General features: G+C 46.1%; 1 protein-coding gene across 2 annotated transcripts in view; it reads left to right on the forward strand.

Annotated features, from left to right (window-relative positions):
- Window positions 1-2,506: 2,506 nt before the first annotated feature.
- The window catches only part of UBE4B (ubiquitination factor E4B), a 98,477-nt gene continuing 73,641 nt past the window's right edge, over window positions 2,507-27,342 (forward strand). For both annotated transcript variants that reach the window (XM_053919946.2, XM_024554209.4), the window contains exon 1: window positions 2,507-3,250. In XM_053919946.2, coding sequence (XP_053775921.1) covers window positions 3,227-3,250 — 24 coding nt within the window. In that variant the 5' untranslated portion in view covers window positions 2,507-3,226. The remainder of the gene's footprint in view (window positions 3,251-27,342) is intronic.

Raw genomic sequence — 27,342 nt, forward strand, 5'->3', positions numbered from 1 at the left:
CACTAAGTCTATGGTATTCTGTTATAGCAACCCAAATTGACTTAGACAAATTTTAAATGATTGAAGGTGCCTTGTGCTAGTGAGTATATTACATCAAAAGCACAAGCGACAAAAGAAAAAGTAAAAAGACTTACATCAAAATAAAAAATTTTGTGCTGCCAACAATCATTAAGAACATGAAACGACAACCCACAGAATGGGAAAAAATAATTGCAGATTATATATCTGATAAGAGACTGGCATCCAGAATATATAAAGAACTCTTACAACTCACCCAGAAAAATATAATAACTAAAAAAAGGACTTGCACAGATATTTGTCCAAAGAAGATATACAAGTGGCTAAGAAATACAAGAAAAGATGCTCAACATCAGTAGACCTTCAAGAAATGCAAAACAAACACAATGAGATACCACTTCACACATACCAGTGTGGCTATAATTAAAAAAGACAGATAATAACAAGTACTGGTGAAGATGTAAAGAAATTAGAATCATACATTGCTGGTGGGAATGTAAAATGATAAGTCGCTTCGGAAAAGTCTGTCAAGTTGCTCAAAAAGTTAAACGTATAACTCAGCAATTCCTAATGAAACCCTACGTCCACACAAAACTTGCACAATAATGTTTCCAGCAGCATTATTCATAACAGCCAAAAGGTGGAAACCCCCCAAATATCCATTAACTAGTGAATAAACAAAATGTGGTCTAGCCATTCAATGGGATACTATGTGGCATTAAAGAAATGAAGGACTGCCCTGTGCTACGGTATGGATGTACCTTGAAAACACATGCGAAGTGAAAGCAGTTAGATACAAAAGGCCGCATAATACAGGATTCCACTGATAGGGAATACTCAAAAAGGCAAACCCACAGAGACAGAAAGTGGATTAGTGGTTGTCCAGGGGGGGCGGAAAGCATGGGGAGTGACTGTCAATAGGTATGCAGCGTCTTTTGGGGGTGATGTTCTGGAATAAGTGGCGACAGTGGAACAGCTCTACGAATGCACTCACCACTGGACGCTTCAAAAGGCTGAATTGTATGGTATGTGAGTTATAGGACAGTCGCGATGTTTGAAAAAAGAAGCGAACGCATTAACACCGATGTCACCAGGAGCCCAAATTCTGGCTTACACAGAATTCCTCTCCTGGAGAGCAGATAATATGCACAGCCAGCAGTGGTCTAATTTTACTCACAAATTCCTTACATATCTAGCTGTCAGGTTACTATTTTAAGCAAGGATCAATTAAAAAAATCTAACTCTTTTAATTCTGGAATGCAATCTTTAAGATTATCGTTTAGTAAACCATCCAATACAGTATATTCTTCATTGTGGGGCAAAATCAGAAATTGCATGATGCTGTTTACTGTTCAATTCAGAGCTGTACATTATAAAATATTTGTATTCTTCAGAGAACAGGTTGGTGGTTGCCAGAGGGGGGTGGGGGGGTGGGGTGAAATGGGTGGAGGAGGTCAAAGGTACAAACTTCCAGTTGTAAGGTAAGTCCTGGGATGTATCCCGCAGTGATGGGACTAGAGTTAGCAATACTAAATTGCATATTTGAAAGTTGCTAAGAGAATAATTCTTACAAGTTCTCACCAAAGGAAAAAATTTTAACTACTTAGGTGTGGTAATGGATGTTAACTAAACTTATTGCGGTATTCACTTCACAACATAGGCATATATCAAATCATTATGTTGTACACCTAAAATATGTTATATGTCAATTATATCCCAATTTTTAAAGATTTGTATTCTTGCCTGAGGATGGTTTCTTTCCAACGACTCCAAAAGCCTTCCTTGTGTACGTGTACCCACCTTGACGTGTTTCGGGTGTCTCCCATATATGCTTTCATGTTTTATCATCAGTTTGGACACACACTTTAAAAGAAATCAAATCAGAAACTCCCTTTCCGAAGTAACATGAAATGAAGTTCTACTTGTGTTAGAGTTCTCTTCCCAATAGGCTTTCTTTGCAGAGGAAGAGAAAGGCGTTTTCAGATGTGAGCGGTCCGTATGTTAGAGAACGCTGGGCCCACAAAAGGAGGCGTTCTCAGTTTTCTCTAAACTTCTTTTCGGCTGCATCGTGGATACTCGAGGCGATTGGGAGCCTCTAAAAAGCAAGCGTCTGGGAACGACGGTGGCGCTAGGGAGCCGGGTCGCGGACGGGAACCACTCCTGGCCAAGCCTCCCAACGTCGGTGCGGGCGCTGCGCCTAGTGGCCTCCGCCCTCGCCTGCCAGCGCGGCCCTAGCGCCAGCCCACCTAGATCCAGCCCACCGAGCGGGTCTCCCGGCGCCGTCACCATGGCACCGCGCCGCCCCGCGCCCAGCCCGCTCGCCCGCCCGCAGCCCCCTCGCCCCTCCCCCCGCCGCGCACTCCTGCTGGGAAGGGGGTGGTGCGGCGGCTAGAGGAGACGCAGGCGTGAGGAAATCGGCGGTGCGAAGCCCGCGGCTTATTGGCTGCATGGCCTTGGGGACAGAAGCCCCGCCTCTCTGGCGGGGATCACGTGATCCCTTTCAAAGATGGCCGCCCTGTTGTTTTGATGAATAATACTTGCTGGGGCGAGGGGATTAGAGTAGGGGTGGAGGGGAAGGAGGATTTACTCTTTCTGCCGGAGCATCGCGAGCCTGGTCCTCCTCCTCCCCCCCTGCCCGGGCTCCGGCGTGGAGGCGGGGCGTGGCCGGCCTGCTTTGGGAGGGGAGGGGCTTGCCCCTTCTGTGCTGGGCTCTCTGCCTGGGCGGCTGTGGGGTCGCCCTACCTCGGGGCGTCCACTCTGCAGTCGAACAGTTCCCGCCGGGGATAAAGGGTAGGAAGGAGAGCAGGATCTGCTGGAGGAAGCGCAGCTGACGCGCCGCCACCACTACGAAGGCACTCCAGGCTTGGGGCACGAGGCGAGCTGGAGCTCCTGCTTAGTCTGGGTAACCTGGGAGGCAGAGGGTAGTCAGTGGCGCCTTAAGGTAACCCTGTAGCAGCAGCAGTGGCGGCCAAAGGAGGCTGCTCAGGGTACCAGCAGCTGTAGGAGTCTGTGGGGCGATTGGAGTGACCGACGCCAAGGCAGTTCAGTGCCTCGTCTTCTTATTTTTTAACCTCTGACTATGCAATTCTGAAACCTCCCCCATTCGGGGGACCAGACAGCCCTACAGACACCGTCCACTCTCCTCCCGCCCTGGTCTCAAGAACAGAAGGATCTCTCCCTAACGCCTTTCACCATTAAGAGGAAAGCGATGGAGGAGCTGAGCGCTGATGAGGTGAGGAGGCTGGGGGACACCTTTGGAGATTACTTGGCAACTCTTTGGCGCTTTGGACAGGGAGGGTATTGCGCCAGTGGAGAGTGGTCGTTGGGCTTGGGGGGAGATGACATTTTCCAAGAATAAAACGAGTCCCTGAGAGGGTCTCCGGTTGTATTCGCCTTTATTTCTTGCCTTTTTTCCCCCTCATTCTCAACTCCATTTGCTTCTTTTCGAGTCTCCTTTTAGGGTCTGAAGAAGAGAGCATATCGAGCCGTTCATTCTTTTTTCAGGGTATTTAAGAACGAAGGGCTAGATTTACATCAAGTTAAATGTGTGTGTGTGCGCTCGCGTCTTACTGCAGAGATTTAAAATAATTTTGGGTGAAATCAGAATGTATGGGTGTATTTTTTAAGGGTAGTGTTTGAAAACCCAAGTATGTGTGGCTGTGTCATTGTGTAAGTTGATTAAACATACGTTTGTCTTTGGGGGTGGCCTGCAGACAGATACTTTGATATTTAACAAAATAGTACCTTCTCAATAGCCTAGTGAATTCCAGTTAAATTCTAGTCACTTAACAGACCACCACTGACTTCTGGCATACTTCTCTTTAATTCAGCCTTTTTCTAGTTTTTGTCCCTTTCAAACTTGTGTTTTGCTGTAGCAGACACGGAGCAGTAAGCAAATGGAAGCAAATGGAAGCAAATGGTTTTGTAAACTGCCCTCGTTATGTTTCTGAAGGGAATCTTAGAGATCTCTTTCTTTATGTTTTACAGTTTATTTAATAAGATTGTCATAAAAACAGTGGCACTTAGGGTACAGGGAATTTCTTGTGATTCTACTGACTCTTCCCTTCCTTTTTACAAATTGGGAGCTTCCCTCTTAGGACCCCTGCTGGCCTCACTCTCTTCAACCTCCCTCCTCATTTCTTCCACTGGTTGGTATAATACTTGCCTGCAGTATTGTGGAAGTAGTCACCCATCAGCTTGGTTGTCCTGTAAAACTCCCATGCTTCAGTTCTAGCTACAGAGTAGTCAATATGTTTACTTTGGGACTAAAATTCTCTGGGGATGGGGCATGCAAGTGGTGGGTTAAGGGTCAGGTAGGAAAGGAAGCAGATCATTTTGTCGATTGTGATACTTGGGTGTTTGGGAAGTTAGAATTGCCCATCTGTGTTACTGACTTGGTTCTCTCAAATACATCAGGAATGTGATCTTAAATTAGAATAATATCGAACAGTTTCTTTTAACAGGTAGGAGCTATCTAACCCTTAGAAGCACTTTGTTTTATGTAGTTTTTAAAAGTGTTGCCCTTCCCCCCTTTTCTTTACTATTCTGATAGTAATTTCTCTTAAAGCAAAGAGTTTATGTTTTTTAGTAGTCCTTATTTTTTTCCTTGATGTTCTCTAAATTGTCTCTGGTTTAGAAGTTTTTACATACTTGAGTGTTCACCAAGAAATTATTTTCAAACCAGGAAATCACAGACCAGTTAAAGATACCGTGTATTTGAACTGTGGCTCTTCACTTTATCCAGTCCTTGAGGAAGGTCTGACTTTTTTGTGACCATATAAGGACAAATGTAATCGTTGTGGAGGAGATAGAAAAACATTTTTCAAGGTCAACAGAATATCAAAATAAATGTTAAAATTTAATTCACTAATAGAAGATCAATATAAAATTACGCTCAACAGATATAACTGGTCATTTTATTCTCAGCTACTTAGAACAGTTTTTTGTGGGGTTGTTTTTTTTTTTTCCAAAAAGCTCTTAAGATTTTTTTTTCTTTCCAATCCATTTTCTTTAATTCTGGGCTTAGGCGAGCAGTTCTCAACAGGGACATTTCCAAGGCTGTTGCCTTTGCATTGCTACCCTATTGGTGGAAACTTTTGTCACAGATATGGTAGGTGACATTCATTTGGTTAGAAAATAATACACTTATGTTACTAAAAATTCAAACATACATCATAGGGTGAAAATAGGCAAAACAGTGGTCTTTCAGTAGGAAATTAGGTAAGGCAGAGTTTCATATTTTAATAAAATGAAAATGTATGAGAATACAGTCCATGAAAAATAGAGGCTGGTATAACCAGTCTAGTAGCTCTAGAAGGTTTTACATTCTGGCACTTTCTGGTTTCTCTCATAGATCACCTTGAGTTTTTCTACTCTTCTCCACCCCCCCCCCCTTTTTTTTTCGTTTCTTTGCTTTTAAAAAAACCTGTTGTTCAAGTACAGTTGTCTCCATTTCCCCCCCAGCCTTCCCCCTCACCCCACCCATCCCCACCTCCTACCCTCGATTCTACCCCTCTGTGGCTTTGTCCATGGGTCCTTTATACATGTTCCTTGAGTTCTTACACTTTCCTTTTGTGTGTTCTGAGTACTTTGTTAACTTCATTGCTGTTTGTTATGTGGGTAGCCCGTGGCGGGGAGTCCATTGCTCTACAGGGCAGATCCATGACTAAGATCACTCTCCTCACGAACCTACATTCCACAGCGCCATTATTTACATTATCTTCATCTGTGCCCTGCTGTGTGTTGTTTTTCATGTAATGATGCTGTGAGTAGGGCAGGTATTTTAAAATTGGTTTTCAGCTGTAGTGATGAGATTGCATTGGAATGATTTGCTATTTTTTTGCTAAATCTTTATGACCTAGTTCATCTTCAAGATGGCTGGCTGGGACTTAGGGTGTGGTCAAGGTTTTAGAAGAGTATTAAGCCTTCTCTCTCAAATGTAGAATGCCTGACCTTGGGCTTTTTAGTCTATTCCTTAAGTGTGAAGGGACCGACCTTATTAACAGCTTCAGGAGGCTGCTGTTTGTGCCAGGCACTTCATAACCGTTGTCTCATTTGATAAAACAGTGCCATCAAGGAGGACCTTCACTTTCCCTTATTTTATAGGTGAGGCAACTGCGATTTAGGTTAAGTCGTTTGTCCAAAGTGACCTGGCTGAGAAGCGATAGAGTTGGAATTCAAACCCAGCGTTCCAAATCTAAGAGCTCTTTTACCACTTTTTACAGCTTAACAACTGGCAATAAATTCATCCCAGCTTCTATATAAATATCCTACTAACATGCATGCTTGATCTGCATAGTTTTTCTGTAGAAGTGTTGTTTTTCATGAATGCATTCATGATATGATCCAACTTACTGTCTTTTTTTGGTATTGACTCTCGCCCTTCCAGAATTATTCACTCAACAAACATTTTTTTAAAAAGCTGCTGTATATTCCCAGCAATGTGTTAGGTAGGTTAAGAGAAAGACAGTCCTTTTTCATAAAGAAATGTTAATTTAATTGGGGGAGGATTCTATATAGAGAAAGACAGGAGTCCTACAATAACAGTATAGGGTGCTTAGTGTTATTGTGGAGGTATGCACAAGACATTTAAAAAAAAAAAAAAGAAGGGACCATGTCTTAGTGGAGACTTAGAAGAAAAAAATGATGTTTATGCTGAGCAGTAGTTGCCAGGGGAAGGGCTCTTGGAACTGGCTGTGACACTGGGGAGCTCAAGAAAGAGCTAGAAGTAGTGGGGCCAGAGATAGGATTTTGCCAGTGGAAGGCAGGTCTTGGCGGGTTTTCAGAAATGCCTAGGAGTTCGAGCTTTCTCAGTAAGACTGTAGGGAGTCTTTGAGGGGTCCTAAGAGATTCGAAAGATGGTTGGCAAGGGTGTAGAAGGTGGATTAGGAAGAAGGTGGCTGCAGGCCGGGAGGCCAGTTAGGAGGCTGCTATTGTTCTCCAGGGGTGAGGCAGTAGGAATGGAGGAGAGCAGACATCAGAAATATCCAGGGTCTAAGTTAACCCACTTCGAATGATCAGTTAGATATGAAGGAGGTGGGGACAGGGAAGAAGTAAAAAAAAATTGACTCCTTGGTTTCCAGCTTGGGAGAAGGATGGATTGGGGGAGGAATCAGGAATTGCAGACAAGGAGTGGATTTTGGAGAACTCAGATGAGTTTGTTTGGACCACTGAAAGATGGGCCAACATGGAAAGCCCCACCCCTCGCCTTCCTAGGCTAACATCTTCGTCTTTTTGATCCTCCTTTCCTTCCGTCTTTCCTCCCTCCCTCCCTCCCTCCATACCTTTCTTAGATTTTATTTATTTATTTTTAGAGAGAGGGAAGGAGAGAGTGAGAGAAACATTGAGTGCAGGAGATAAATCCATAGGTGGCCTCTTGGCACGTACCCTGACTGGGGACCCAGCCCACATCCCAGGCTTGTGCCCTCACTGGGAATCAAACCAGCAACCTTTCTGTTCGCAGGCTGATGCTCAATCCACTAAGCCACACCAGCGAGGGCTTTTTGACCTTTTCCTTCTTTGTGACAGGTCTCAGAACCTAAGCTCACTTTTTCTCAGTAAATAGTTACTACCACCACTTTATAACCACGATTCTTCTTCAAGCCTGTAGGAGTATAGCTTCCCAGGGCCCTTCTCTACTCCTTTTGTCCATTTTAGCCCAGAGATGGAGAATGACAATGATTATCAGTCAGCGTTTATTGAGCTCTTAATATGTGCTAAGCACTTGTCTTGCACAGTAAGGTTGGTATTATTATCCACATTTTACAGATAAGAAAGCTGAGGCTATTAGAAATTAAGTATGGTAATTTGCTGAAAGGGACACGCTGGTCAGCAGTAGAACCTGGATGCTAATGCAGAGATTGGTTCCAGAGTTCTTAATCCCTTTACTAAACTACCTCCAAAATAGAAATAACCCGAGCAAGTTGTACTGTTTCCAGCATTTTTTTAAAAATCGTCACCTGAGGATATGTTTATGAGTTTCAGAGAGAGAGGAAGGGAGAGAGGGAGAGAGAAACATGGATCAGTTGCCTCCCGTACACGGCCCAACTGGGGATCTAACCCGCAACCTAGGTGTGTGCCCTGACCAGGAATCAGACCCGCAACCTTTTGGTGTAAGGGATGACACTCCAACCCACTGAGGCACCAGGCCAGGGCTGCAGCAGTTTTTGGTTCCTTTGGAGATGGGAAGTGGAAGCCCTGGTTATTGCTAAGAGCAGAATTCATCAGAGAGCCTTCCACTGTCATAGGGAAAGAAGACAGACTTCTGACCAGGGCCCGTGGGTCGTCAGGCCTTCGCTCGGTGCAGAGTGCAGTTTTTCACAAGGTACTTACAGGGCACGAGGTGGAGGTGTCCCCCTGTGAGCAGCCTGCTCAAGGATGTTTACTGCTTACTTGCTGCGTTTCAGACATCACCTGACCCCTGCTTGCATGGGGCTTTGTCCCCGTCAGAGGAGACATGATAAGCAGATGTAGGCTGTACACCTGAGATGCCACTTGGTGACAAGCACTATGAAGAAAAATAAAGTAGGCCAGAGGAATGGAAAGCACTGGGGTGTGTGGAGTATATGCAGTTTTAGGAGGTGGCTTTTGAACAGAAATTTAAAGACGACAGAGAGCCATCTGGGAGAACAGTGTTCCCAGGTGCAAGGAGCAGCAGGAACCAGGGGTGCGTCCTCGATCGGCTCCAGGAACAGCGAGGAGGCCGATTGTGGCTGGAGCCCGCGGAGCAAGGGCACAGCGGCAGCAGATGAAGTTACTCATTTTTTCTTTTTTTTTTTTTAAGCAAAAATATACCAAGTTCTTATAACTGGGTGTCATTCAATTCTGAAACATCTCCCCTATTTTGTTTTCACATTTCAACATCTTTAAAATTGGGATGCTTCCTAGAATGGTGTAATCGCCATTGGCCAGGTGGCGTTTGTGACACAGTTGTCACTTCCTGTTTATGTGCTAACCTGGTCATACCTGTTCATATCATTGCCCATTCAGCTGAGTGGTATGTATGTTTAGTTTAGTTGCCATTCTAAATGTTTTCGAACAAGTCGTGCCTTGACCAGCCATGAAAGCAAATGCTACTCTGTATACAGAGAGGAATGGGTAGAGCAGGGAGGCATCAATTCGATGTGAGTGGAGAAAATGTTCCTCCTTGGAGGAATGACTGTCGTTTCACACTTTATTGCAGAGCGACAACCGAGTTCACTTAGGGAGCTTTGGGCAGGCAGAACTCCCCAAGTCTGTGAGGCTGTGTCGCACTCTGAAATTGAACATACAGTTAGAAGGATTGCCTTTCATACCCACATGGTCCAGGTGAAGGTCAAAGACACTCCACATTCCTCAGAAAGACATTTCAGAGCAGCGAGAGACTGGTGTGCTGATTACTGCTCCATCTCGGTCTGTCGTTAGGACATTTTGTTGTGGTCCAGTGGGCAGAATGCTTTTCTTTGGTGGTGCAGAAATAATGGGGCAGCTTGCAATCAGTGACATGTTACATTTGGTGAAATAGAATATATGCCCTGCATTGCTCTGGACCATGAGGATGTAACAGTGAGCACACAGGTGAAAGTCCCTGCTTTCGTGGGGCTTACATTCTTATTTGTGTTTTAAAAGAATCCTTCTGGTTATTGTAGTAAGAATAAATAAAGGGGGCAAGAGTGAGAGCAGAGAGAAAGCTTAGGAGGCCACTACAGGAGCAGGGTCTGTGGTGGAGAAGGGGAGGAAGGGTCAGAGAGTAGGTGGCCAGGTGTTCTGTGGGTAGAGCCAGTGGGATTGGGGGATGGGGTGGATATGGGGTGTGAAAGACTGTCAAGCACGGCCATGTGAGTTGAGACATCATTGGGAGGACCAGTGCACCAGAGAGACGTGAAGGTGCAGCTGCCTAAACTAGATAGATGTTGATTTCTTTCTAAATAGAAGTCTTGGTAGGAGGCTGGGGCTACCATGGCAGCACTGGGCTCATTAGGGGGCCAGGCGCCTTCTGTCTTAGCGTCCCAACTTTCCTGACACGTGGCTTCCACCCATCAACCCATGTATGTCTGCATGGAAACCGGAGGGAGGGGAGGAGAGTGGAAGGAGGAGTCATGCTCCTTCTCTGAGTCTGGTGGCACAGTCGGAAGTCGCACGGATCACTTCTGCCCACCTCCCGCTGGCCAGACCTAAGTCACATGGCCACGGCTACTTGCCAGGAAGCTGAGAAATACAGTTTTTCCTGGGCCGCCATATGTTCTGCTAAAAGTTCCCTTATGTTTGAAGGGGAGAACAGTGTAGGCCTTTCTTTCTAAACCTTCTTCCCAAATGTGAAACACACCCTGCACCTTCCCAAAAGAGACAACCCTCAGCTGACTGCAGAGTCTAGGATCTCTGGGTGATACACAGGACTGGGCGGAAAAGGTTTACAGTTGTAATACAAATAAGGAACACAATAATCAATAATAATGCAAGAATGAGCTCTGTGTTTCACATATTCACAACTGTAACCCTACTTTTGCCCTCCCCATACAGTCCAGGAACCCTTGGGTTAAAATACAAGTTATCCGCTGACTGCCTCCTCACTGTGCACTGTGGTGGAGTAGGACAAGGGCGATGGAGATAAAAACCCCCATTTGGAAAAGGGAAGCGTGGGTGTAGGGACCCCTCATGGTCCACAGCCCTTGTCAGCTCCTGCCAGGCTTCGTTGTGGGCTCCCTGGCCCGGCAGGGGTGGGAGTTCCTGACTCAGCCTGGTTGGCAGCTCTGCTCTGCTCTCTGGCTCTGGAGGGACTCCCTTGTCCCTTGCCCTCTGTGGTAGTTTTTCAGTGTCTGTTTTCCTCTGGGGCCACATCATTGGAAAGTATCCCCTTCCTGGGCTGAACAGTTTCTCTAGCTTGTTTCCTGCTGGATACTGTGTAGGAGTTGGCTTTTCAACCCTACTTAGCCCCAAATTACTAGGCTCTGAGTAAACGTAGAGCAGAGACCATGGACATGCCGCAGGCACATCTGTATTCCCTTTTATCTCTGCATGCGATCGGCAAGCTGTAGCTTGAGTCTGTCTCAGTCTTGTGGGACTAACTTTCTGCTTCAAAGTGGCAAGAAGCCAGTAAGCACCCAAATTCTGAACTGTTCGACCAGTTCCCCTAGAATTACAGGTGTGTTGGCATGCAGGCTGTTTTCTAGGGTGTCACAGGATTTCCCAAATGTTTTGCTGTGGCCTAACAAGGATCACCTCCTATAACATCTGAGCCCACGTGGATCCCTCGGCCATTGCCACATGTAAATTCATTAAGGTTGATTACTTCCAGCTTCCAAATTCTATATGCTTGGGATATTGGTTTGGCTGCCGCAGCAGAGAGGGCCAGCATAATAATGGTTTTAACTAGATAAAAGCTTGCTTTTTTTTAAAATTTAAATCATTTTTTATTTTTCGATTACAGTTGACATGCAGTATTATATTAGTTTCAGGTGTGCACCCCAGTAATTAGACATTATATAACCTGCTAAGCGATCATCCCGCTAAATCTCGTATCCATCCGACACCATATATAGTTATTATAATATTATTGGCTGTATTCCCCATGACTTCTGTAACGACCGATTTGTACCTCCTCATCCCTTCACCTTTCTCACTCGTCCCCCCAACCCCCTCCCATCTGGCAACCGTCAGAATGTTCTCTGTATCTCTGAGTCTATTTCTGTTCTACCTGTTTATTTTGTTTTTCAGATGCAGTTGTTGATTGATACGTGTTGCCATTTTATTGTTCATATCTTTGATCGTTTATCTTCTTAATGAAGACCCTTTAACATTTCATGAACACTGGTTTAGCTTTTTCTTGTCTGGGAAGCTCTTTGTATGTCCTTGGAGCCTAAATGATAGCTTTGCTGGGTAGAGTAATCTTGGTTGTAGGTCTTTGCTTTTCATCACTTCGACTATTTCTTGCCAGTCCCTTCTGGCCTACAACGTTTCTGTTGAGAAATCAACTGACAGTCTTATGGGAGCTCCCTTGTAGGTAGCTAACTGCTTTTCTCTTGCTGCTTTTAGGATTCTCTCTATCTTTAACCCTTTGCATTTAATTATGATGTGTCTTGGCCTATTTCAGTTCATCTTGTTTGGGACTCTGTGCTTCCTTGATTTGTACGTCTATTTCCTTCATCAAGTTAGGGAAGTTTTTTGTCATTATTTTCTCAAGTAGATTTTCAATTTCTTGCTCTCTCTTCTCCTTCTGGCACCTTCCTGATGCGAATGTTGGTATGCTTGAGGTTGCCTCAGAGGCTCCTTACACTAGCCTCAGTTTTTGGATTATTTTTGTTTTTGCTGTTCTGATTGGGTGTTTTTAGCTGCCTTATATTCCAAATTGCTGATTTGATTCTCAGCTTCATCCACTGTACTGTTGATTCCCTGTAAATGATTTTTCATTTCAGTTAGTGTGTCCTTCATTCTGAATGGTTATTTTTTTATGGTTTCCTTGTCCTTTTTTATGCTGTTGAAGTTCTCACTAAGTTTGTTCTCAGTAAAAATTTGGACAGGTGTTGAGAGCTGGTTTAGTAATTCTGTGGTTATTGGGGAGTCAGACTCATTCTGTTTTGTGCTCCATCGTCCTCGGTTGAGACATCAGGATTGTTCGAGGTGGCTACTGCAGCTCCTACAACCCCAGGTGCATTCTAGTCTTCAGGAAGAGGGCAAAGGGGAAGGGGAGGGCATGTTCCCATCCCTTAAGGACTTGCTTACATCTCCTTGGCCAGAACTTAGTCACATGGCCACAACCAAATGCAGGGGTAGCTTAATGTATATTAGGAGGCAACTAGCTGTCCTTAAACCACAGTGATACCAAGAGCTTTAGCCTAACCATCTTGAAAAATAACGTTATCATGTACTGAGATGGGGAAAATTGAAAGACAAGGTTTGGAGGGAGAAATTATCTGTTTTGATCGTATTGTGACTTTATTGCTTGTTACTTATCCATGTCAAGATGTCAAGGAGGCTGTTGGGTATACGTTGGGTTTGCCATTCAAGAAGGACATCTGAGCCTCCAGCCACTCCAGCACTTAGAGGTAGGGAGATAAAGAGGAAAAGATTTCTGGAAAGGGCTAGAAAAGGAGACTGATGAGGGCAGCCACTGAGGTAGGAGGGAAGTCAAGAGAACTGGAGTCTTGGCATCCAGGGGAAGAAGAAAGTGTTTTATGATGGAGGGGAGTGTTCAGTTCTGTTGAATTTCAGTAAAGTAAATTAGAGAAGGATCAGGCTTGACAATGGGATTTGGCAACCTGGAGGTCCCTTGACAAGTTCAGTTCCATTGCTGACAGGAATAGGTTCAAGAGAGAATGGGAGGAGAGAGTAGATAGCTCAGGAGTGAGGCGCAGGCTCCAGGGATATACTGGGGAGCCATCCGAGGATGGTGGAAGCCATGGGTTTAAGGAGCGAGAAGAAAATGTTTGGTGAGCATATCCTTTAAAAATTTATCTTTTACCATTCCTTATTATCACTGATTTCTTTATTCAGTAAATATTTATTCAGTGTTTACTCAGTTCCTCTCTTTCCCAGACGTAGGATATAAAGGTGTAGAGATGGATTTGTATATTATTCCTAGCAGGATATTTTGTGCCTGTAGAATTCCAAATGCACATTTTGAACTATAATCCGTGATCTGGGGCACCCTGGATGATATTATAGTTATTTTTTAGAGCTTTAGGAAACAAAATAACGGGGAACTTCCCGCCAAGGTGGAGGCATAGGTAGACATACTTTGCCTCCTCGCACAACCAAAAGGAGAACAACAACAAATTTAAAAACAAAAAATAACCAGAACTACCAGAAAGTTGAACTGTATGGAAGTCCGACAACCAAGGAGTTAAAGAAGAAACATTCATCCAGACTGGTTGGAGGGGCGGAGAAGGACAGCCAGGGCAGAGAGGACACCAGGCAGGTGGTGGCTGGTGGACCAGGCAAGGCAGCGGCTGGCAGAGCAAGTGGTCCCACATTTGCATGCAGATAAACTGGAAGGAACAACTAGGGAGCGAGACAGACCACGCAACCCAGGGTTCCAATGTAGGAAAAGAAAGCCTCAAAAACCTCTGGCTATAAAAACCTGTGGGGGTTGTGGTGGTGGGAGAAACTCTCAACCTCACAGAAGAGTTTGTTAGACAGACCTACAGGGTCCTAGAATGTACACAAACTTATCCTCCCTGGAATCATCACCGGAAGGGCCCAATTTGCTTGTGGGTAGTGGAAGAAGTGACTGAAAGCTGTCCCAGAGCTGAGTAAGCGCCATTGTTCCCTCTCTGACCCCTCCCCCACAGACAGTGCCACAACACAGCCACGTGGGTTGCCCTGGCCTGGTGAATACCTAAGGCTCCGCCCCTTACAGCTGTGCCTAGACAAAGAAATGTGGCCCAAATGAAAGAACAGATCAAAGCTCCACAAAAAGTACAACTAAGTGATGAATTGAGGAGATAGCCAACCTATCAGATGCAGAGTTCAAAACACTGGTAATCAGGATGCTCACAGAAATGGTTGAGTGTGTTCGCAAAATAGAGGAAGAAGTGAAGGCTATGCAAAGTGAAATAAAGGAAAATGTGCAGGGAACCAACAGTGTCGGGAAGGAAACAAGGACTCAAATCAAAGATTTGGACCAGAAGGAAGAAATAAACATTCAGTCAGAACAGAATGAAGAAACAAGAATTCAAAAGAATGAGAAGAGGCTTAGGAACCTCCAGGACAACTTTAAACACTCTAACATCCGAACCATAGGGGTACCAGAAGGAGAAGAGGAAAAGCAAAAAGTGGAAAATTTATTTGAAAAAATGATGAAGGAGAACTTCCCCAATCTGGCAAAGGAAATAGACTTCTAGGAAGTCTAGGAAGCTCAGAAAGTCGCAAAGAAGTTGGATCAAAGGAAGCACACACCAAGGCATATCATAATTACATTACTCAAGATTAAAGATAAGGAGAGAATCTTTTTTTTTTTTTTTTAGGAGAGAACCTTAAAAGCAGCAGGAGGAAAGGAGCAGTAACCTACAAAGGAGTTCCCACAAGACTGTCAGCTGATTTCTCAAAAGAAAACTTGCAGGCAAAGGGGCTGGAAAGAAGTATTCCAAGTCATGAAAGACAAGGACCTACATCCAAGATTACTCTACCCAGCAAAGCTATCATTTAGAATGAAAGGGCAGATAAAATGCTTCCCAGATACGGTCAAGTTAAAGGAGTTCATCATCACCAAGCCCTTATTATATGAAATGTTAAAGGGACTTATAGAAGAAAAAATATGAACAGTAAAATAACAAACTCAAAACTATCAAAACTGAACCTGCCCTGGCTGGTATAGCTTAGTGGATTGAGCATGGGCCTGTGGGCCGAAGGGTCGCTGGTTTGATTCCCAGTCAGGGCACATGCCTGGGTTGCAGGCCAGTTCCCAATGGGGGGATATGTGAGAGGCAACCACACATTGATGTTTCTCTCCCTCTCTCCTTCCCTACCCCTCTGAAGATCAATAAATAAACTCTTTAAAAAACAAAACAAAACAAAAACTGAATCTAAAAAAACCCAAAAACAAACTTAAGCGAACAACTAGAACAGGAACAGAATCACAGAAATAGAGATCACATGGAGGGTTATCAGTGGGGAGGGAGAGAAGAAGCGGGGAGAACAGGGGGAGAATGGAGGGAAGAGGTACAGGGAATAAGAAGCATAAATGGTAGGTACAAAATACACAGGGGGATGTTAGGAATAGTATGGGAAATGGAGAAACCAAAGAACTTATATGTAGCTCCCATGGACATGAACTGAGGGGGGAGAATGTTGGTAGGTAGGGGGGTGCAGGGCAGAGGGGAATAAAAGGGAGGAAAAAAATGGGACAACTGTAATAGCATGATCAATAAAATATACTTTAGAAAAATGAAATACCTGGGAATAAACATAAGGAAAAACACTAAGTAAATATACACCTGAGTGGTAAATATATGTGTATATGTGGTAAAAGACCTGAATATCATGAATTCTGTTTGTTTAATTTCAGTAAATATACGTGGGATACTTGCTCTCTGCTGGTATTGAGGGTTACATGTGTGGGGATTCCGTGTTGAACTGAGTAAGACCTGGTCCTTGCCTTCGTCCTGCTTGTACTCCATTGGGGAGACAGGAACACAGTTAGAGTTCAGGTGTTAATACAGGTATTTAAGTAAAGGGAGTGCAGTTGATGGAGCAGCTAATTCCGACTGGGGAAATCTGGGAAAGGCTCTGTCTGGGAGCCTTTGATTGGTCCTTAAAGATGATCAGGATCTTGACATTGAGAAAAATCTGTGGTGGAGGTGGAAGTTTCAGTTACTTCTTCATCTGGGTGAACTGTGTGACATGTGTTCTTTAGAGTTGACGGTAAAAACATGAGAACCCGGGGGGGATTGGAGGTGGTGAGAAGCCTCCGATACTGGTGGGGTCTTGCTGATCTGAAAGGTTTTGTGATGAGCAGGGCCAGCCAAATGTGTGACCACAGGCTCTCCTGGACCTCTCCAAGTCAGCAGGAGCTGGAGGAGGGGGAGGAGGTGGCAAGACGTGGGAAGAACAGAAAGTTCTCATTAAAATGACTCCTGATGCTAACCACGCTGCCCTGGAGTGGTCAGTTTGCTTGGTGTGTTTCCTGTTGCAGTATAAGCTCTTAACTATTCTTGGTCACCGTTTTTATCCACCTCTTAGCACAGGACTTGGCACGGAGTGGCCCACAAAAGTTACCTGTTGAATGTCATGAATTGGATACAATGCGTATTTTTGTGACTCTTATTTCTTATTTTGCAGTAGTTTTTTATTTTCCCATGGCTGCTTTAAGTTGCATTAGTTAGGTTAAGGTAGGCACTTGAAAGAAACCTTGTCAGAGTTGTAGTTCACAGTCAGAGATAGCTGGGCTTTAATTGGGCCAACCAGTTGGATGACCCCGGGCATCCTCCGCCTTTCCAAGCCTCAGGTTCCTGACGTGTAAAATGGGGTTTTGAGTGCTTGCCGCCTGGCGTGGCTCTTCCGGTTAATCCCCTAGTGGCAGTGAACCTGAAGTGCCCGATGCGCCACCCTGGCAGAGTGGATTCGGGGGCACCTTAGCTCTCTTTTTCCAGACTAGGATTGAATTGTAGGTAATTAGAATTTTATTTTTTTTTAATTTTTAATTTTTTATACGTATGGAGAAGAGATTTATCATCAGAATTGGCTCATGTGGTTATGGAAACCCAGGAGGGCCATGGTGTGGTTCTGATTCAAGCCCGAAGGTTGAAGAGCCGGGCAAAGCAGTGGTGTGGACCTGGTCCGAGGCTGGCAGGCTGGAGACCCAGGACAAGCCTACATGCAGTTGAGTCTGGGGCAGGACGAAGACCACGGCCCCGTTTGAGGGCAGTCAGCCCAGAGAATTTACCCTTACTCAGGGAAAGGCCAGGCTTTTTGTTTTATTCAGAACTTCAGCCAGTTGGATGAGGCCCACCCCCATGAGTAGAGTTTTAGTTGGTGCCCATATAACCTTTAAGAAACCCCTTGGAGGTATTCATGCCAGGAGCATAAAAGGCAGTGGCTTCCTGGCTGAGGCAGCAAGTGCACCCTGGCCCGTGTGGAAGGTGGTGTTGGAGCCCTCTCTGCTCCTTGTACTTCCTAATGTCTCTCCTGTATGAAGCCACACCGCTACCGATGTCAGGTCTCCGCCTCCCTTTTTCTAAAAGCTGGAGAGACCAGGTGGCCGGAATGCCCTCATGGTGAAGATGGAGTGCGGAGGTTTGAGAGGAAGGGAACTGGGCAGAGGGACCTGAAGAGCCCCGTGGGGGGAACTGTGCTGCATGTCAGAGCCAATAAAACTCGGGCCACCCAGTCTGCTCAGAGTCGGATCACTTGTTTTGTCTTACAAAGCCCTCTCCTGCGGGGCTGGGGATGGGGAACCTCTGAATTGTATGCTGTTGTGTTAACTGCTCACCAGCTGCCATGGCTTTAGTCTCTTCTTTTTCTTCTTCTTTTTTTTTTTTTTTTGTGCCAAATTACTTGATTTGAAGGAATGGTACAGATGAAAGACATAAGTGGATGATTTGGTACAAGTTACAGAAAGGGTAAAGGTCACTCCGACATGCACATACTGCTTTGGTGACCAGGGAAGTACCCCCATCCCGCCCCACGGCTGTGGGAAGGCAGCCCGAGGCTGAGCTCTCATCACTGTCTCCCAGGATGTGCTTGTCAGAGAGATGCCCTGCTGTGCCCACTGCAGGGGCCCCAACCTGCTCGAGGTGGTTACGTGGTCTCCCAGTTCTTTGATGGATTTCACCTGCTCACCCAGATGGATTTCAGTGAGCTCACTGAAGTCACACAAATGACGGTCATTTTTTCAGTGGCCTGTTAGTGCAAGTCCAGCAGTGAGTGACCCACACTTTTTTCCAAGTGTGTCACGCACTCCATTGCATTCAGCCTGTTCTCCCAGTCATCACGGTCTGGTGTCTTGATATCCTGGAGGAAGATTTGGCCACCTCTTTGGTTCTGCAGCTTCATCAGTTTCTCAGCATGTTCCCTCTCCTAAGAGATTGGCGAAGAAAACACTTGGCAAAGTTCTTCAAAGCCCCATCATCACGGTCTAAGTAGTGAGGCAGGGGCTGGTAGATGGAGGACGAGTGAGCTGCAGGCTGATCTGGCGGTCGCTGGTGGCCTCTGAGGCCTGGGGGTAGTTCTGCCGCACCTGCCAGGTGGATGCTGTCTTCATGATAGGCGGCTGAGGACAGGTGGCTTCACAGTGCTGGAGCAGTGGCGGGGGCCTTGGGGCTGTCTGAGGGCGAGGGCACTGCGAATTGGTGGCAGAAGGATGGGTCTGGGCAGCTGATGGGGGTGCGGGTCAAGCACCGGGTTCTGTTCGAGCACCGTTGAAGCCAGAACGCACGGTGACTCCCGCAAAGACTCCGTAGCTTTGGCTCCTGGTTCACTTCTGTGAAGACAGGAATCAGTCTGGGAAAAGAGGTATCTTTAAGGTCCCAGCCTGAGAAGCACTCAGCCTGGACTTAATTAGTGTTCTAATTTAACATTATGAAATGTATTCAATGCACATTGTTTTTTCGATGCCTGTCAGCGTTTGGTATAGATTCCAGATGTGTAATAGTGTCATAGTGATTAAATTAGTTAAATTTTCTGGCTAGATGAGGTGGCACTTTGTTCTTGGGCTTTTTTGTGAACTGAACTCCTAGGATTTCCAGGCAAATCATACCGGACACCTGTCATCTGCCGGGCACTGCCCTAGAATCGTATCAGGTCAGGGCCTCTTGTCAGACCCTGTGTCTGTTCTCGTTGTGAGGCCCAGTTTCCCGGGCGTGTGACCTGCAGTCAGACGCGCCCCACACTTCTGCTGTTGCTGTTTCAAAAGTCTTAACACGTTTTGAGCAAGAGGCCCTGCATTTTCATTTGGCTCCAGGCCCCGCAGATTCTGTGGCTGGTCCTGCTTGTCACTGCCTTTCTCTGTGCAGGTGGGTATGACCGGGTAGAGTTTGACTAGATCCCAAGATTCTAGAAAACCACATGGACGCTCACCAGAGACTGTTCCTGCTTTCTACAGAGAAAATGTTAGTGTGTGCCTGACTGTGACGCCACGCCATCCATAGAATTTCTCGTTTGACAGGTTTCTGTATGTATGTGATACTGAATCTTTGGTTAACTAACTTCGCGAATAGATGGATTCACTTTTTTAAAAATCATGAGTTTTGACATACAAGCATTTACTTCAATATTTTTCATGTTGTACATCTGATTTCTTCAATCTCAGTAAAATTTCTTATGTATTTTATCAAATATGGGACATATTTTGCTCACATTTTTATAGTATAAACACTTGTTTTCATGAAATATGAATTGTGTTTAAAACTATACCTCATTTTGGTTTTAGAATTCTTTTAATTGAAAAAATATTATCCAGTCCTGGTTGGTGTAGCTCAGGGAACTGAGGGCTGGCCTGCGAACCAAAGGGTCGCTGGTTCGATTCCCAGTCAGGGCACATGCCAGGGTTGCAGGCCAGGTCCCCAGTTGGGGGCATGTGAGAGGCAAACACAAATTGATGTTTCTCTCTCTCTCTTCTTCCCTTCCCCTCTCTCTAAAAATACATGAATAAAATCTTTGAAAATAAAAAATACTATCCATTGGCTAGTTTTCTACAGTATTAGTATTTATCTATAAATACCTGTGCTGGTCAATCAGCTGTTATGATAGACCAAAAATAGTCCTGTGCAGAGTACTAATTTTCAAAAATAAAGTACATTTAGTGTTAGAGATGGAAACATTTCTGTATATGTGGATGTCCTAATGCGGAAAACATTTCTAAGAGAGATAAAAATTAGCGCAAAATTAAAAAATATCTAGCAACCTTTGTAATCTAACTTTTATGTATGATTTGATTTATATAATACTCATATAGTTTTTGTGTTTAGGGTACTGAAAGAGAAGAATATCAGAAAAAAGCAGGCAATAACATTTTTTTGAGGCAAGATGAAGGAAGAAATTAAAATAAAAATTAAAAAAAACAACTACTTCTTCCTGTGTACAGATCTGCCAGAGGAACTGATACTCTGATTTCCACAGTACTTGTTTTGTGAGCCAGTTGGAAATGTTAATTCCCAGAGTACACAGAGAAAGAGTGCAGAGACCCTTCCAGCGTTGAATGTCGTTATGCAGAGTAAAGGAGGAGTCTCATTTATGCATTTTCGTTTTAGGTTTGTATTTGGTTACCGTGAATTAAATAATGAACTTTTTACTTTTCCATAGTTAATCTTTTACTTAATGATAAATACAGAACAAGCATCATTTCCCTGGAGCTTTATCAGATAAGTGACACTATTTTTTTTCCTTCCAAGATGATGTGGGGACAGTGGGCGGTCACCTGCAAGGGCACTTGCCTGTTCACTATTACTTTGTACGAATGTCCTCACACTCACAAAGTTCGGCGATGTCTGTCTGTCTGGGGAACCCTGAATAAAGTAGTCTGGCCTCGTGATGATGCGGTTTGACCGGCTTGCGAGGGGGAGAATTTCAGTGGGTGCCAAGTGGGAAAAGGCTTGTGCGAGTGTGCAGTTGGGCCCCTCCGTCCTTTTTCGATGTTAAAGCATAGAAGCACCAAAGCACGGCCACTCATACTGGAACGAGGTGACTACGTGAAAACGTCACCGTCTCTGATTTGGCGCAGGGCCGAGTGCATGGGCTGAGGGGGGATGATGCTTACCCTGTAGGGGAACTTAGACATTTGTGATCCAGGTTAGGAAGGAAGCCTTTCTTCACACCAAGAATTTGATGTGAAGGCCATGGCCGGAAGTCAGTGTGTCTGTCCGACAGGGCACACTCTCCCGCACTCTTGTGTAGCTCTGCTGGAAACTTGGCTTTGGAGTTCTGAGAGTGAGCGTGAATGTCTCTCTCAGAGATTAAGGGAAATGCGTTCCTCCTGCCCCAGAAGAGTTTGCACTTTGGTTTCAGCACTGATTATTTTGTGAGTCGGTTTTGAAAACACTTTCCACATAGGTGAGTTTTAAAAAATTCTTCAAAAATGTTCAATGCTGCCTGTTGTATTTGATCACTTTTAAACGATCGGGATCTGTTTTCTGGACTGGCGTCAGACGTAGCTGCTACGTGGTCTCATGCAGGCTCACCTTGTCTGTTTAACCAGGTGGGATCAAGGATGGGAATGGGGGCCACACCATCTCTTCCTGTCACGTGGGATGTTTTGGGTGAGAACAGAATTGCAGCTGCGGGAGTCACTTTTTTAAAGACCAGATTCAGTGAAAACGACCCTGCTCTCGGGGTGTCTCTCCGCAGTGTCACGTCGGTGGGCCGGAGCCCTGGATCCTAGCGGTCTCTCCTGCCGCTGACGTCACGGTCAGCTAGCAGGTCTGAGGCCTTTTAGAAGCTGCGCTACATGTTCGTGCTGTGTGGCTGAAACAGCCCTTTGCCAGAGGAAAACAGTGTCTGGGCCTGAAAGGAAGACGGAAAGAGCAAAAGGAATAGGAGAGCTTAGGGCTGCTGTTCTGAAAAAAATGACGACTGTCTGCTGTGTGTCGGGTGGGCTCTTTCCACCGCTCAGCAGGTATCTACTGAGCTCTGTGCTGGGCGTTGTTACAGTGGGCGGGGGTGGGGGGGTGGGGGGGGCAGCGACCACGGTAAGAATCCAAATAGGAGGTGTCTCTCGGAGGAGACCATTCCAAAGAGTAAGTGTTGGAAAGTGTTTTTCTTTCTGTTGAGATTTAATTCTTTTGTGTAGAAAAGTAAGATGCTTTTGTAGAATGACTGTTTACCAAATGGAAAACATTGCTTTTTGGATTTATTCCCCTACCACCACCACCACCAAATTCTAAAAATAAGAGAAACAGTTAGACCCCTCCTGTCGCAGGCTCTGCCCTGTGCCACCACAGCGGCCCTTGCTGTTTCAACAGTCGCTGCTTTGAATCCTTCTTCAGTTAACCAGGGACGCAAGGGCAGGACGCGCGGCCTCCCCGTAGACCAGTTCTGCGGAAGGCCCCATTTAAATGTTAGTTGTGAAGTAAGAACTGAAACAGTCAGGACAAGAAAAACTCTAGGAATGAGATTTCATTACTGGTATATTTGGGTTGACTTGTGGTTTAGGACATAAATTGAGGAATTGGAAGTTCCTTTTTTATGCTGTTGGTGTTTTCTGTGATGTCTCGGGAAACAAAGTTTTTAAAGGATTTCGCTTCACTTAAAAGATACTATACAAATCCTATGTGCTTATTAGTGTGAAAAAGTAGAGTTAAGCAAAGAGACGAAAGTTGAATGGTACTTTGGTACGTTGGACTCCTTTTAGTTTGTGTCCCATGTGTTCTGTCTGTGATAAAAGTGAGGTCACGTGTCTCAGTAGTCCGGCTACTTAGCTAGGCCTTTATACCTGCAGTTGCTCAAAGCCGTTCTCCTGGGACTCTCCTGTGCCCGTATTCCCAGGGCCCTCAGGTCGCCAAACCACTGTAGAAAGTGGTTGGTCCCCCCATGGGCACTGCTGCCGTGGGCATCCCAGAGCACCGTCCACTGGAGGCTTTTTCAGCTTTTAACAGTGGGCCTTTACCATGGGGAGTCGGGACAGGTTCCGCCCGTCGCCTCCCCCCAGTTCAAGTCTCGCGTGAACCTGCGTCTGTCCCTTACTCCACTCCTTCTCCCTTAATAGTCCACAGTGTATTTCACAAAGTCTGATTCTTCATTCTTTTTTTAAAACCTGTTGGTAGAGTGGTGGGAGTGGGGATTGGGAAACACCAGCCCAGTGGAGATCTTTCTTGGAAAACTTCCTTTCTTCCTTCAAGCCCATGGCAGTGAGTCAGGACATTTATTCAATGTTTCTATCACTGAGAACATCTGAAGTGAACATCTCAGGCCAAACTTGGCACCCAGAGTTAAAGTGACTGTGTCTTACCGAGAGAGAATGATAGAGTGATTCCATAGTGTGAACTTCACGTGCAGTGCGTTTGCTAACAGTTTTCATTTCTCTCATTCATGCAGCAGATATTGAAAGAGCACCTACTGTGTGCCGTGCACTGTGCTCTTCCAGGCACTGATGGGACATCCGAGGACAAAGCTTAGAAAAGTCCTTGCCTTAAGAAACCCAGAGTAGGGGTGGCGAATGAGCACCACGAACATGACACATGTAGCAGAGCCGTGAAGGCAGGGGTCGCGAATTAGAGAGGGGGCAAGGGTTGTTTTCTCAGCGCTGTGAGGAGGCTGCTGCTTTTATTCCCGTTGTATTGATGCGGAAAACTGAAGCGACTTTTCTCGACCCTGCCAGCGTAGCCAGTAGTAAAGGTTGAATTTGACTTTGAAAGCAGGCGTGGGCTCCTAAATTTAGCTGCCTCTAAAGGTAATGAAACTTAACTTCTAGCAAATTCCCAAATGCTGGGGTCCGTGAACATTTAGCCTCTCTTCCCCAGGTGTTCTGTCTTGTCGGCGTGTGTGCACATCGGTGTGTGTGCACGGACTCGAGGTGAGTATTAGCACACCGCCTTGATTTCAGCATCAGGTAGTGAGTACCGTACTCGTAGAAGGTACTTTAATTTACACTGAATTTGAAAAATGGAACCCTCATAAAGAGTCCAGCATTTCCAGTGGGCCTCGGAGGATAAGCTGGACTTATTTTTTAAATTATATCCTATTGGAAACATATTTAGCACATACATAGTGGAGAATAGTATGAATACCCATGAGCTCAATACCCATAGTTGTAAGTGTACAACTCAGTGGAATTTACAAAGGGGACACACCTGTGAAACCAGCATTCTGTTAAAAAGAGGACCGTTACCAGCACCCTAGGAACTCCCTCGTGCCTGCCCCAATCATCTTCCCTGTACTCCTCCCCCAGTGGTACTAATGTTATAGTTCATTTTTTCTTGTTTTGAACTTTATATGGAATCATGCAATCTGCGTGTGGCTGCTTCTGCTCAGCCCTGTTTGTCAGCTAGAGCGTGGCGCACGCCTGCGACTGCTCTGTAGGTTCCCATGTGGCAGACGCCGCAGTTCATTTTCCCTCGCCCGTGGCTCTTACGTCACTCTCACATGCACCGTCCCATGTACTTGAAACCCCTGCCCTTCCTGTGAAAGCTGTGGGTTAAGTGTGTTGCCCATCGTCACAACAAGCCCGGCCAGGCCGTGGGGCTCAGCACGCAGGTTTCCCGACCCACACTGGGTTCTTTTCTCTCCGCTAAACCACATTCCTTGTCGGGTCTTAAAGGTGCCACCACTGGGCCCTAGAGTCTGTCTGTCTGTCTGCATTTCATCCGCACTTCACTGCCTCATCATAATCCCTTGTCCCTCTCTCCCTCTAACCTACTTGCCTGGCGACACCCCAGCGGGGGTTAAGTCCAGCTTTCCGGCGCACTCTGCGTCTGTGAAGCTGTTCATAGCTGGAGACAAATAGCCCGTCAATTGAATGGTTTCATTTTGAATTCATGACCACCAGTCTCAAGCAGTCATGAGCTTGCTGAGTGCTGCCTAGCAGTTCTCCTAGATTTCCTTAGTACGTTCATTCCCTCACTCTTCTGGGTGACAACTTACACCTTATCTTCTCTCTTCAAACCCCTGCCTCCTCCTTCCACACTCTCCTCTCAGCGGATGCCCGTTTTCCATGTCACAGAAAATAAAGGCCGGGAGAAGAGCCCTCCTGCCGGCTCCCACCATCCCATCTAGTGCTGCCCCTTCTCTCTTTGGCATCACCAGACCTCCCTGTCAGCCTGCAGTCCTGCTGACTCGCTCCCATCTTTAAAACCTCACCTTCCCCCTGCCCCCGTTTACCTCCTCTACTTTGTAGTAAAAATCCTCTGTACCTCCCTGCCTCCAGTTTTCCTTCCCATTCTCCTTTGTCCCCAAGTTCCATCAGCACAGCTCTTGACGAGGTCCTCACTTACCACCTCATTGCCAAACCCAGCGGCAGCTCTCAGTCTTCGTGGTTCTCAGCCTGTAAATAATGTCAGCCCCCCTTTCTGGAAATACTCTGATGGATTCTAGGAGGCCTGTCTCAGTTCTGGTTTCGCCTCCTCTCCCCCACTTCAGCTGCTGCTGTGTGTTGAAGGGCTTCAAGTCCCCAGACTTCTTAATCTCTGCCCGCACTCAGCTACCAGGCGGGCTCACTCCTGTGGCCTCAGATGCCGTCTGGAAGCTGACAGCTCTCAGATCGTCGTCCAGACTGCCCTTTGTCCTGCATATCAGATCAGTATCTACCCGACAACCCCACCTGCCTGTTTAAATGTGTCTAAAAGAAGTTTGTGCCTCCACCCCCTTCATTCTTCTTGCTGCCTTCATCTCACACTGATCTGATAAACTGCTTCAGGCTCGAGACCTTGGTGTCATTTTTCACCTTCTCTGGTTCTGTCCTGTTCACCGTCCAGTTCAGCAGCAAATCCCGTGGCTCTGCTTTGAAAGTATATCCCAAATGGACCACCCAGCACGATCTCCACTGCTGCCCCGCCTGGACCAGGTCATCGCAGTAGCCGCCTGCGTGGTCTCTGCCCGTCCCAGTCTCCCCTAGTTTATTCTCCAGCGCAGCCAAAACAAAAGTTTGAAAATGTGAGTCACATCGTTTTCTGATCAGAACTCTTTGGTGGCTTCCCAGAGCTAGAGCTCTTCCAGTGGCCTTCGGGGCCCCTTCTCATCTCTGAACTCATCTTCTGCTCCTCCTCCCCTTGCTCATTTTGCTGTCACCACACTGGTCTTCCTGACCTCGAACATGCCAAGCACAGTCCCGCCACACTTCCAGGTCCCCACATGGCTGGCTTCCTCTTCTCCCTCAGGTGTTTTCAGATGCCTCTTTACCCGAGAGGCTGTTCAGTCTACCTTATGCAGAAATTGTGGTGCCTGCCCTCTCCCCAACATGCCCTGCTCTCACTCCCCTCCTTCATTTTCTCTGATGGTGCTCATAACCACCTGGCAGCACTTCTGCTCATTGGGCTCTTGTCCTTTGGCCTCCACTAGTATCTGAGCTCTGAGGGGGCGGAAGTGTTTGGTTTACTGTGGCGCTCCACAAACACCTGTTGAATGTGTGAAGGGGAGTCCGTACCAGAAGTCGAAACCCTGCCTGGGCTCTCAGTACTCAGTGAAGCATTCTTGTGTGTGGTTTCAATACTTTGGCCCCCCGATCCATGTATTAATGTCTCCCATCGTTCAGTGTGGACAGAGCTGTTATGTGCCTGGCACTGTGCTCAAAGCTGGGGACTTAGCAGTGAACAGGAGAGGCTCGGTTTTCTCAGGGAGCTTCCCTTCCACCAGGGGAAACAGGAAGTCAGACAGTGAGCAAGAAAGATAAGACTTTCACAGACCGTGAGGCATGCTCGAAGAATGTGAACGGAGGGCAGGAGGGCTGTGCTGGATCTGTGGTCAGGGACGTCCTGCAGGAGGTGACAGTTGAGCTGAGAACGGAAGGAAGAGAAAGAACCAGCCTTGCCAAGAATCAGAGAAAGTGCTCGTAGGCTAAAGGAATTGCAAGTGGCCAGCGATAAGATAGAGCTTAAGACGTTCGAGGAACTGCCAGAGGGCCAGTGTGACTGCCACCTGGGTGGGACACCAGGAGCCTGGGGCGGCAGCCTGTGGCTCTGGAGGACGCACTGAGGACTTCTGTTCCACGTGCAGTGCAGAGCCATGGAAGGTGTCAGCAGGGGAGAGTGATTGGTGTTTTTAAAGAATTCCTGTGACTGCTGTGCAGAGAGTGAGTCACTTAGGATTTTATTCTATACTTAGATTTTAAAAATCTCTCTAGCCCCTGGCAACCACTGTGTTGCTTTCTGTCTCCATGCAGCCAGCTAGTCCAGGTACCTCACATAAGTGAACTCGTACATGATTGGCCTTTTTGTGATTGGCTTCTTTCACACAACCTTGTGTTGACCAAAAGGTTTGTTTGGTTTA

This window comes from Desmodus rotundus, chromosome 3 (genome assembly GCF_022682495.2).
Source record: "Desmodus rotundus isolate HL8 chromosome 3, HLdesRot8A.1, whole genome shotgun sequence".
Taxonomy (NCBI): Eukaryota; Metazoa; Chordata; class Mammalia; order Chiroptera; family Phyllostomidae; genus Desmodus; species Desmodus rotundus.